Source organism: Vombatus ursinus, unplaced genomic scaffold, assembly GCF_900497805.2.
Source record: "Vombatus ursinus unplaced genomic scaffold, bare-nosed wombat genome assembly UNPS02009173.1, whole genome shotgun sequence".
In the NCBI taxonomy this organism is placed as follows: Eukaryota; Metazoa; Chordata; class Mammalia; order Diprotodontia; family Vombatidae; genus Vombatus; species Vombatus ursinus.
In genome coordinates, this window is record NW_020948951.1 from 710,046 (window position 1) to 721,892 (window position 11,847).

General features: G+C 53.1%; 2 protein-coding genes across 8 annotated transcripts in view; one reads left to right on the forward strand and one right to left on the reverse strand.

Annotated features, from left to right (window-relative positions):
• The window catches only part of DOCK6 (dedicator of cytokinesis 6), a 56,414-nt gene that overhangs the window by 19,959 nt on the left and 24,608 nt on the right, over positions 1–11,847 (reverse strand). For all 7 annotated transcript variants that reach the window (XM_027850883.1, XM_027850885.1, XM_027850884.1 and 4 more), the window contains exons 12-22: positions 10,934–11,058; positions 10,642–10,735; positions 9,344–9,506; positions 3,562–3,679; positions 2,926–2,996; positions 2,522–2,660; positions 2,225–2,326; positions 1,758–1,844; positions 835–1,066; positions 517–678; positions 39–202 (exon numbers count right to left, since the gene is read on the reverse strand). In XM_027850883.1, the coding sequence (XP_027706684.1) occupies positions 39–202; positions 517–678; positions 835–1,066; positions 1,758–1,844; positions 2,225–2,326; positions 2,522–2,660; positions 2,926–2,996; positions 3,562–3,679; positions 9,344–9,506; positions 10,642–10,735; positions 10,934–11,058 (1,457 nt within the window). The remainder of the gene's footprint in view (positions 1–38; positions 203–516; positions 679–834; positions 1,067–1,757; positions 1,845–2,224; positions 2,327–2,521; positions 2,661–2,925; positions 2,997–3,561; positions 3,680–9,343; positions 9,507–10,641; positions 10,736–10,933; positions 11,059–11,847) is intronic.
• ANGPTL8 (angiopoietin like 8) lies at positions 7,159–9,080 on the forward strand. The gene is made up of 4 exons (XM_027850889.1): positions 7,159–7,475; positions 7,686–7,847; positions 8,401–8,510; positions 8,627–9,080. The coding sequence occupies exons 1-4, from the start codon at positions 7,185–7,187 to the stop codon at positions 8,652–8,654; spliced, it is 591 nt and encodes a 196-aa protein (XP_027706690.1). The 5' UTR covers positions 7,159–7,184; the 3' UTR covers positions 8,655–9,080.

Genomic DNA, 11,847 nt, shown 5'->3' on the forward strand with positions numbered 1-11,847 from the left:
TGCAGCTGCCCCACCCTTTCCCTGGCCCCAGCCCACACCTTGCAGGCTAGGATTCGAGTGACCTCCTCATCTGGGGAGCAGGGAGAGGAGGCTAGATCAGGGTTGCTGCTGCTGATGCTCTTGGAACGTGACAGGTGGAGGCTGGAGGGCTGGGCAGGGGCACGGGACAGTGCAGCACATTGCACAGGGGGTGGAGGAGGCACTGGGGACAGGACGGAGTACATGAGGGTTAGAAGGGCTCTCAGACACTCTCCCCACACCTGCCACCCTCTCTCAAAGGCCACTCAGAACACAAACTCTCACTCCCAGTGAGAATTCCTGCTCACTGCCCCGGGCATCTCTAGCTCCCACCTCGGCTAGGCTCTAACACCTTGTTCTTTGACTCTCCAGCCTGGTGGGGGCTGCAACTGGGGAGGGAGCGGTCAGGGACTCAGTGCTGCCAGGCTGGAGTGCTTAGTGCCGGTGGGATGACAGAGTATACATACCCCCATTGGGGGTGGGCGGTAGCTCACTTACCACCCATGGGGCCAGGCTCAGGGCCAGGCAGTCTGAAGGCATAGTGGATATAGGCGGCCAGCAACTGGTTGTGACCCCTCTGGTCCTGGGCTCCATCTAGGCTCTTGTGAATAAGGCTGACCACAAGGGCAATGGCTTCAAAGGCCCCACGGCCCAGGTTCACTACAGGGCAAGGGAGGGTCACTGAGTCAACTTTTGTTACCCTCCCTCCTGGCATTAATGTGGGCATCCACTTTCCAGCCTGGAAAGAGGAGGCCCAGAGAGGCGGCAGAACCCCCACCCACCCCGCCTGGCCAGCCTGGCGCCCCTGCCCCTCACCGATCTGGCCGCCGATGATGGGGGGCCTAACAATGAGGTGGATGAGCTTGTCCAGCACGTGGTGGGAGAAGGCAACGAGGGGCTCAGGGCTGGCCAGCCGTAGGGCCCCCACGCTGCTCTTCAGCTCTGCCTCCACTTTGTTCTCACTCAGGATCACATCCTTCAGGCGGAAGGGGAAGGAAGCCTCCTCTAACACGTGAACCAGCGTGAAGAACTTGTCCAGATGGGGGTCCTGGAGGGGGGAGGGGCAAGTCAGGCAGGATCCAGGGGCCTGCTCTGCACAAAGAAACCCTCCCCCCACCCCAAGCAGACAATCCACAAGCACTGCTCTGGGGCCAGAAGCCCAGCCCAGCTCAGCTCAGTCCATAAGCCTCTTGTTTCCTCTGGGCCCATCTAGTCCTAAGAAACTGAGAGAGAGCGAGCACTCGTACACTGTAAATCTTGGGAGTGGGGGAGTTAGTGGTGCAGTAGGCTGGTGTGCCAGCACCATCTTATTGATTAAACTGACCAGCTCTCCATGAATGGCCCTCCCAACCTTCACCTTTCTTGAGCCAGGGCCTGAGTCAGCAGCCAAGTCAAAAATAGCTCCTGGGGGCAGGGATGACCCCAGCCTTCTTTCTACCCCAGTCACTCACACTTTGCCATGGATGCCAGGCAGGTCATGGGCCAATTTCCTAATGCTAGGCCTGAAAGCCACAGGTCGCTGGGCCATGTGACAGCCACAAACAGTTTCCTAGGTGCTCAGGACCTTAAGGTTGTCTTAAGAAAGGCTTTTTTGGGGGTGGAGGTGACGGTCCCTGTGGTCACCCCCAGCAAGAGCAGAGGTGGCAGCCTCTGGGCCTCCTCTGTAGGTCTGCCCTTCTCTTTGGCCCCTACCACAGGGCAGATGGCCCCACTGCCTGCCCTTCCCCAGCCAGGGGTACCTGTGGGTGTACTGAGGACACAGCTGTGAGTTCCACACTGAACACGCTCTTGTGACCATCCACCCATCGCATGCCAGGGAGTGCAACCTAGAGGAAGGGAGAGATGGGCAGGCTTAGACTTCAGGAGCCCAGCCCAGCCTGCCAACTAGGGGATGTGGGGACGGGCAAGAAACTCTCTTCCCCAGAACATCTGCTGCCAGCTCCTTGGGGCCTGATCACGCTCCAGGCAACCCTACCCCACGCATTCCCACTTGCTGGTGTTGCAACATCAGATGGGTCCAGCTCCACCTGGCTGGAGTCAGGGCCACAGTGAGATGGGGGCAGGGAGAAGGACAGAACCAATGTATTCTAGGGAATCTCCTCCCCACCCTGTGGCACCTTGGGAAACTCCAGGCTAGTCTGGGATAGGGGGTCTCAAGTGTGCCAGACACCACCAAGGAACCTTAGGTCAGGGGATGCCTACTCACTTCAGTTGTGAGCACCGAGTAGCTGGGGGGAGGCCGGTCCACAGACACAGGCAGGCAGAAGGGGCCCGTCCTCAAGCGGCTGTGCTGGAGGAGAGGAATCCACTGTGGGAGGGACATGAGTGAGAGCTAGTGAGCCCACGAGAACAGGCCACTTCCCACAAAAACCTCCCCTATTGTGGAAGCCCAGAGGGAAGGGCTGGTAGTTAGAGTTGGGAATGGGGAGTGGGAAGCTCCAGAGGCATGCACAGAACCGGGGTGGCTTGACTGGTGGTGGGGAGAAGGGGTCCCAGGCCTCACGGTATAGCCAACGGGTGTTTCCAGAGGTGTGCTGGGCCTTGGCTGGCAGCTGACGTGATAGAATGTGAATAGCAGGTGGTGGTTCTCTGTCACGTTGGCTGGGAGCTGTACCTTGAACTCCTCATAGAACTCCGGGCACCTAGAGGGCAGCAGGAGGTAGACCGGTGAGCCCCTAGAGGATCCAGACCCTGCCCTCCATGAACATTCCTTAGGTCCAGGGGCCCACCCTAGGTTAGTAGACCCTGACTTTCCAGCCACTTCTTAACCACCCTAGTTAGACCCCTCTGACCAACCCAAGTCCCTTAAGGCCAGCTCAATCCCTCTGTGCCCACATCAGCCCTTTCAGCCTCCCAGCCCCACCAAATACCTCCACCCAACAGGTTTGACCATTTGGGCCCCCATACTTGCTATGATACACCACAGCTGTGTAGGCCTCTCGGGAAAATTCACTGCAACTGGACTTCCCAAATATCACCTTGGGGGTAAGGAGAATCAGGGTTTAGGGCGGTAACAACTCCTTCACACGCCACTCCTTCCATCTGGGGCTGAAGAAGACAGATGGTGTCATTCTGCCCATGGCAGAGGCTGGACTGAGTGACCTTTATAGAGGAGTCACCCCTCCCCCTACGGAGGACCCTAAACTGGGGTGACAGGGATAGAGCTCAGGTCTAGAAGGGCACAGAAAAAAGGGAGGTCCCCAAGCATTTCCTGCTCCCATGTCCCCAAATAACCATATCCTCTGGCCCTCCCAAATGTAGTTTCTGGACTTAGACGTAATTCATAGGATTATAACATATCAGACGTGGGAAGGCCTTTAGAGAGCTAGCGCAAGAGAGGGGGAAGGGATTTCTCAATCTTACCCAAACCTACCTACAAAGAACAAGCCTGGGCTTTGAAATCAGCTGTCCTGACTTTAAGTACAGGACTTTTTCCACGACAGTGCTGCCTCCCACCAGGAATGTGCAGGCACGGATGGTGGCGCGCGCGCGCACACACACACACACACACACACGCACATGCACACGTGTGCGCACACTGACCGGCAAAGCCTGACTGGGGTCCTCTCCCGCCATGTACTGTACTTTGATGGCAATGTTCCTGACCGAACCCTGGCGGCTGCTAAAGTTGAGGTTGTGGGGGTAGATATACAGCAGGTTTCTGGTGGGGGGGAGAGGAGAACTAGGTCAGAGGTCACAGGGAAGTCTTCGTGCTGCAGGAGTCAACAGCGTGGGCTCAGGCAGTAACAACGGACAAACATTCATACGGTGCCCTAAGTTTGCCAGGCACCCCCCCTGCCACACCTCATTTGGGTCTCAAAATCCTGTAAGGGAGGTAATGATAGGCCCCGTCGCCCCCATTTTACAGATGAGAAAACCAAGGGGTTCAAAGTGACCTGCGTGAGATCATGCAGCGAGTTAAGTGCTGGGGAGATGATCTGAACCCAGATCTTTCTAACCCCACTTCCAACGCTCACTTCAGGAAGAGGGAGGAGAGAGGATCATCAGTATTGAAGGCATCTTAGAGATGACCCAGGCCAGCTTCCTTATTTCACTGCTTCTTTTTTCCAGTAAAAATTAAGGTAAGAGTAGGCCCTGCCCAAAGTAACCCAGTTCAAAAGTGGCAGTGAAGATTTAAATTCAGTTGTGGTCTAGACTAAGGCCTACAATGTAACAGGCTCGAGGAAGGAGGTATTGGGGTCATTAGGGAGGGCTTCATGGTGGAGGTGAGGTTTGAACTTGGCCTTGAAGGATGGGTAGGAAGGAGTTAGAAAGAGTTCTAAGGAATCCTTCGATTTAGAGCTGGGAGGGCCAAAGACTCATGCTGAAGAATAAGACATCTACTTTCGGAGAAGGCCTGTTTTGTTTGACTAGACACATTTGTTACAAGGGTTTTTGGTTGTGATGGCAGGGTAGGGGGAAGTGAGCAGGAAACAAAAAACATGCTTGTTAATTTAAAAAAATTTAATTTAATTTAAAAAAGAAAAGAGAAAGATGATGGACCCAGAAACATATAATGCCTTGAATGACAGAAAAAAAAAATGATCCCATCACCGGGTTCACAAAGTTGGAAGGGGCTTCAGAGGCCAACCAGCCTACCCTTTACCCACCAGAAATCCCCACCATGACCCCAATAAGCAGCCATGCAGTCCCCACCTAAAGACCTCCGGGGGGAAGAAAGCACTTGGGTAACCCCTGAAGGATTCCAAGTCACAGGATATAGGCTTTAAGGTTAACTGGCAACCAGGACAGGATGAAATCAGAGGGGATTGATGGCGACAGGGAGAGCGGCTGTTGCAACAGTCCAGGTAAGAGGGAAAGAGGCCCTGGACTGGGCGAGGGTTGTGGGGGGTGGCCCTGGCCTATGCCCAGCAGTCAAAGACAGAACAGCGAGCTTGGCATAGCTTAATGGGGCAACAATCACATCAGCAACTGCCCCCTCCAGAGGCGCTGAGGGGGGGTCTCAGTGACCCAGGGGGAGGGACCTCTGGCTCTCACTGAAACCAGACTTTACTGGAACCTTCCACTACACGGCCTTAGCTCCTCAGAGTTTCAAGCCACTCCACTAGGTAGGCAGGCCAGAGACTAGTACCTGCATCAGATACTTGGGAAAACTGAGGCCCAGACAGACGGAAAGTCACAACTACCTGGTTAAGAAAACAAAGCCTGGTTCTAGATGGAGTTACAGGTGAATTTCAGCAAACTTTTAAAGAATGATACCTGGACTACACAAATTATTCTCAAAAACCGGGAAAGAAAACACAGTCGATATTATGGATGTTTTCCATGACTATACATGTATGACCTATATTGAATTACTTGCTTTCTCAATTCGGTGGGGTGGGGTGGGGGTGGGGGGTGGGGAGGGAGGAAGGGAGAAAATTTAGAACTCAAAGCTTTAAAAACAAATGTTAAAAAATTGTTTTTACGTGTAACCGGGGTAAGATAAAAATACTGAACAGAAAACACTGTGGAACCCATTTGACAAGCCAATATAGTCCTAACACCTGAGCCAGGTGAGGACAAAGCAGAGAGAGAGTTCTAGATTAAGGAATTAATTATTAAGGACATTTTAATCCTTGAGGAATAAAAAAAAGTAATTATTAAGGAATAAATTATTCAGGAGTAAGGATAGAGGTAGGGACCAGGCCTGTGATCTGAGCAGGATGAGGAACTGCCGAGTGAGAAAATTCTCTCTACCAGTACAAGTCTGGACCTTCTTTGTAACTCATGGTCTCAGAGATCTGTCTGGGAGCTTAAGTGACTGGTCCAGGGACGCCCAGCTAGGATATGTCAGAAGTAGGATTTGACTAGCAACAGCTAGGTGGTACAGCGGGTAGAGTGCCCAGAGTCAGGCAAGTCTGAGTTTGAATCCAGCCTCTGACACTTACTAGTTATATAACCCTGGGCAAACCCTTTAACCTCTGCTGCCTCAGTTTCCTCAGCTGTAAAATGGGGATCATAATAGCACCCACCCCATAGAATTGTTGTGAGGATCAAATGAGAGAAGATTTGTAAACTGCTTAGCACGGTGTCTGATATATAGCAGGAGCTTAATAAATGCTTATTCACTTCTTCCTTCATCACCCTCCCCCCCAATCCTCTTCAACCCCAGATCCTTGAAGGCAGGGATTGTGTTTCTGTCTTTTAAATGTTTACATCCCCAGTGCTTAGCACAGCACCTGGCACACAGCAAGTGCTCAATAAATGCTTATTAACTAACTATCCGCTACGCCGTGCTGCCTCTCTGTTGATGAATGTAGATTCAAAAATTTTAAATGAAATCTTGCCCGCCCCCTAAAGGCCAATAGTCCCACAGCACATCTGGGGTAGACAGGGATTGGCTCCCTCTTAACTTCTAACTCTGGGCTTGTCCCCCTGTATCCCAGGGCCTCAAGACTAGGCAGAATTTGTTCTCTCTCAATACCAACCCCCCCCAAGCACAGGATGGGTCGGGGGGGGAGGGTCCAGAGGAGCCCTCCTCAGTAACTAGTCTTTCAATAGAACAAAGCCCTGTCCAGTCTCACTAGGGGCCTTGAAGGCCAGGACCAGCCCCAGCTATCGCCTGGGTCACCGGACTGTAAGACATAGATGGAAATGGGGTTAGGATCTCAATTTCCAGGATGGACAGCCACTAGGATGGCCCATCCATCCTTCTCGCTGACCATGTACCAGTGCCTCTAAGGGGGTGGGGGGTGGTATGGGGTTCCACTCCCTCAACCTGAGTCATGGGCTATAGGAGGAGGGAGGAGGAGGAGGGGATGGAGTGGGAGTACCAGAAAGCTCAGTCCATGTCCCCCTGGCGAGTGGCGTGACTCCAGCATGGCTTGTCACAGCCTGACCTCCACCCCAGACCAGCTGTTAGGGAAGGGTCCAGCTGGCACAGACTGCGTGACTCCTGGTCCCTGATGCAATTCTCACCCCATGTTGGCCTTGCACAACTCAGGGCTTGCTTGAGGGGAGGAGAAGGCTGAGGTTGGACCCACCTCCTCCCTATGCTACAAGTTAACGATTGATCTCTGGGGGAGAGGAAGGAGAGGTGGGAGAGCTGAAGCTGGAGGCCAGCCAGTGGGCAGTGCCTCAGGCATAAAAGGGAAAGGCTGGAGGCCCCGGACAGCAGTCCCCAGGCTCAGCCTCTAGCCCCTCTGACCTCTCCAGGTGTAACCATGTCTCTTCTCTTGTGCCTGCTCATGATGCCCAGCCTGGTACTGCCCATGCCCACACCCCCCAAGCCAAGCCAGGAGCTGGCGCTGCAAGATGAAGTCAGCATCCTTCTCCACGGCATCCTGCAGTTTGGCCAGGCCCTCAACCACATTTATAGGGCCACTGAGGCCCAACTCGATGAGGCCAGCCGCAGCCTGGGGCTTTATGAGCAGACCGTGGTTATGCTGCAGCAGGACCTGGGCAGTACCCGGGCACGGACGCAAGAGCTGGAGAGGAATCTAGGGGAGATCCAGGTAGCTAAGGACAGGGGGAGGTGGGCACCCCCGGGAACAGGGAGGGGAGATGCCAGGCTCCCAGAGGGCTCTTGCCCTTCTTTGGACACCCTAAATAGCCCCTTGCACCAGTCAAGGCTACTGCACCCTCCGATCCCCTTGTTCCATCGGGGGCATCTCCCTTAGTTCAGCCTCCCTGGTCCCCTCTCGACACCTGCTTTGCCCCAACAGGCAGAAGAGAAGAGCTTGGAGTTACAAGCTCAGGGAGCCGGGATCGCACTCAACAAAGCAATGGAGGGGCACCAGGCTCTTCAGCAGAGAGTAGAGAAGCTCCAGGGGGCCCTGGCTGCAGTGGTGCCCAGCCACACCCAGAAGGAGCTTGAAGACCTAAAGGTAAAAGCTCCTAATAGTGCACTGGGGAATTGGGAGGTGTGGATGTCAGCTCCAGAGCCCATCCCTGGATCTTAGACAGCTTTCTTTCCCTTGGGGTCAAAGGCAGGCAGAGGGACAGAGATGCCCAGGGAAATAGAGCCAGGGCCAGGGCCATCCCTGATGGCTACAAAAAACCTGCAGGACTGTAGCAAGGGTCCTGAGCTGAAACCAGGAGCGCTGACTTCCCATGCAACTTGGGGCAAGTCCCATAAACGTTCTCAGTTTTCCCATCTGTCAAGCAGGAACCCTGCCCCTTGTCCTTCCCTAGAAGAGAGCACGCTGGAGAGGGCTCAAGCACAGGAGGCAGGAGAAGGAGAACGAATTGATCTTCTCCTCCCTCCAGTTCTGGCTGACTTCAGAGAAGGGGAGGTGGAGGGAGGACGCCAGTTTCTGAGACACACGAAAGGACAGGCATGAAAAGGCAGCCGCTGATTGGGTTCAGTTAGGGGTTGGAGGCAGGGTAGGTGCCAGGGCGGGGGCGGCTTGGAGCTAATACCCAACCCTGCTCCCACAGCTCTACACGGACAAACAAAGTCAGATCATCTGGTCCTTAATGGGTCACGTCCAGCGGCAGCAGCGAGAGCTTGACCAGCAGCGGCAGCAGCTGTGTCACATTCGGGAGAGGTGAGGAAACGGCCGGGGCAGGGGAGGACAAAGGAGGAGCCAAGACAGCTTGGTGCCCTCTCACCCCGAATCCTAGAGATATCTAAGTGTGACTGATGGTTTCCTCTCCTCTTTAGGCTCCAAGCTGGAGCACTCCCATCCTGAGCAAGCTGGGAAGGAAGACTGAGCCCAAGTAAGATGGCCCCTGGGACAAGGGCCTCAGCAGGGGAGAAGATGGATTGTTCTGATCCTTGCTCGCTGTGAACGCCTGGAGAACGTGCTCTGCACTCAGAGGACCTGAGTTCAAAGGCTGGATGTTGCTTACTATCTGTGTGACCTTGGCCAAGTCACAACCTCCCTGGACCTCAGTTTGCTCATCTGTAGAATGAGGGGAGTGGACGGGACGGCTCCTGAAGTGCCCACCAGCTGTGCTACGATCCCCACGTCCCTCCCCAAAGGGCCTCTATGGCAGTGGCTCCGCCTAAGAGCTTGGGTGGCTGAGGGAGGCTGTCCAAGGAAGACTGAGCAAGTGGGAAAACCGGCCAGAGGAGAGGTAGCCGGGAGGGGGGGCGCCCTCAGGCAGGCTGCAAAGCTGACATTATTAAACCATTGTTTTGGCCTGTAGATGCCTGGACCTGTTTCTTGGGAAGGGGAGGGGGAAATGCATGATTCTAAGGCTCTCACTGGGACCTCCTGACTGAGGCACACCCAATGCCCCCAAACTGCCTCTGCTTCTGTCCAAGCAGGATGGAAGAAAAATTGAGAGCACAAGCCTGGCAGATAGAGAGGGGCCTGGGACATGGAATTACACCCAGAATAAAGCACAGCCCTCAGAACTCACCACTGGGACCCACCTATAGCTGGTGAAGGGGGCATAGACCTCTCGGGCTGGAAATTCCAGGATCTCCTTGATGGGGCGGCCACGGGGGTCAGGGTATGGCTTCACATGCAGCAGCTCCGGGGATAGGCAGAAGTGGGGGTTCTCAGGGGCTGGGGAGATGTCGATCTTAAGCTGGGCTGCAGACCACAAGGTAGAGGGAATATTTAGGTCTTTGCTAATATTTTCACCTCCATCCTAGAAGGCCCTCCCAGTCCTACCTGTGCTAGGAAGCCTTCCCTGACCACCTTGGCCCACACAGGGCTCTCTTCCATCTCTAGACACTAAGTGTCTAATGGCTGTACCCAAGCCAGCTCAAAGTGGTTTGTGCAGGGCAGGGGCTGGGCCTGGGGACAAGGTGTCTGGATGTGCTAATTCCTGGGGCTGAGGGTCTGGGGACAGAGGTATCTGAGGAGGAGGGTGTCCGGGTTACTGCTCCACATTTGGCACCATGGATGTTCCAGACCCCGCAGGTTCTGGCTAATAGTCCTTTTACTATAATCATAAACATTGGCTTATCTGCAGCGAGAAGGCTAAAAATCAGTAATAAATAAGCACTCTTGGCAAGGAGGTTAAAAACAGTCAGCGGAGGGAGGGAGTGAATCTAGAAATCAAAATTTGAAAAGAAATGAATGTTAAAAATAAATAAATATTTTTATAAAATAAAACTAATAGAATGGGTAGGGGAAGCAGTCAGCAGAGGGGCAGTCAGGAGTAGTTCTCAGGAGCTCCCCCAACAAAATCTTAAAAACTGCTTTTATACCCTTCTGGCCCAAAGAGGACACAGCTAGGGCAATCAACCTTAGGGGAGTGGGAGGGATCAAAGTTAAACCAGACTCACCCGCATCTGCATAACAAACAACTTCTTTGGTTGCTGGTGTCCAGCTGGTGTTGTGGGAGTGAGAGTGTGTGAGTGTGTGTGTGTGTGTGTGTGTGTGTGAGAGAGAGAGAGAGAGAGAGAGAGAGAGAGAGTGTGTGTGTGTGTGTGTGTGTGTGTGTGTTGGTGGAGGGGAATGGAATTCACAGTAGAGAGCGAGGGACAAAAGTCACTGGGATTGAGAAATTGCTGGGGACCAGGATGTCAGGGGATGAAGAGATGGAGAAAGAGAAGCCTGGGGATAGGGGATTCTTAGGAAAAAAGGTATCTAGCAATGGGAAGATAAAGACAAGGGTGTCTGAAGATGGGAAATTGTTGGGGAGAGGGTGGGGAATGGATCTAGAGACAGGGTAAGAGGTGGCAAGGGATAGTAGGGGAAATAATGAGGAAGGCAGTACCTGTGACAGGCCGTAGCCTCCGTAGCACTGAGGACGGTTTCCTCATGTCTGCCAGGAACTTGTATAAATTTTCATCACTCAGCCGGTCACCCTCCTGTAATTTGGGCCAAAAACATGCTGCCTTATCTTCTGCCCTGCTGTGAGATCCCAGGCCCATCACCCAGCATTCTCTGGACCTTAGAGAACTCATTCTAGCCCTCCTGTCAACCTCAGATGAGAGAATCTTCCCTGCTTACCCCAGCATTTCCCCAGGAGGCCCCAGGCTTCACTTTGGCCTAAGGATCACCCCTACCTGTTTGAAGAAGTTAGTAACAGTCAGTGTGGCTGGGCGAAAATTAGAGAAGCTACAGGCATCATCTCCAATGCTGGCCCGCTCAAAGGTCTTCCTCTTCTTCTCATTCCAAGTAGACTTCCGCTCTGAAATAGAGAGGGGAGTGGAAAGTCAGAAGAGAGGCTGGGATGGGGAAGAGAGATTCAGGAGACAGTGAGATGGGGAGAGAGACAGGAATGAGAGAGATGAGAGGAGGGAAATGAGAAGGGAGATGGAGGGGAGAGAAAGTGAGTGAAGAGGGAACCAGAGGAGGGCAGGAGAGAGAAGAGAGAGAAAACAAGATATGGGGAGAAAAGGAGAGATGAGAAGAAGAGAGAGAGAAATGGGGAAAAAGACAGATGGGAGGGAGAAAAAAGCAGGAAGATGAGAAGGAGAGATAGAAGAGAGAAACAAAGATAAGGAGAAAAAAGAGATGGGGAGAGAAAGAAACAAGAGGAAGAGAAAGAATTGAGAAGAAGAGGTAGAAGAAAGAATGATAGGGAGAGAAAGAGATAGAAGGGAGATGAGGAGAGAGATGTGGAAATAAAGACAGAGATGGAAATGGAGACACACACACATACACACGCACACACACACACACAGAGAAATGAGGAACCAAAAACAGAAACAGGCATAGTAAGAAAGATGGAGAATTATTTGGCCACAGATGTGTTTGCATGTGGGGATAGGGATGGAGAGGGGTGAGATCAAATACACTACCTGCACTGATCCACTATTGTCTATGTTCTACCCCAGTCCTGAACACACACACACACACACACACACACACCCAGTGATGGAGTTAGAAGCATTTGCAGAAAAAACTCAGGTGAAAGAGCATAGAAATCCTAGATAAAACATTAAAGCTGGAAACCTATTTGAGATAGTTACTGCCC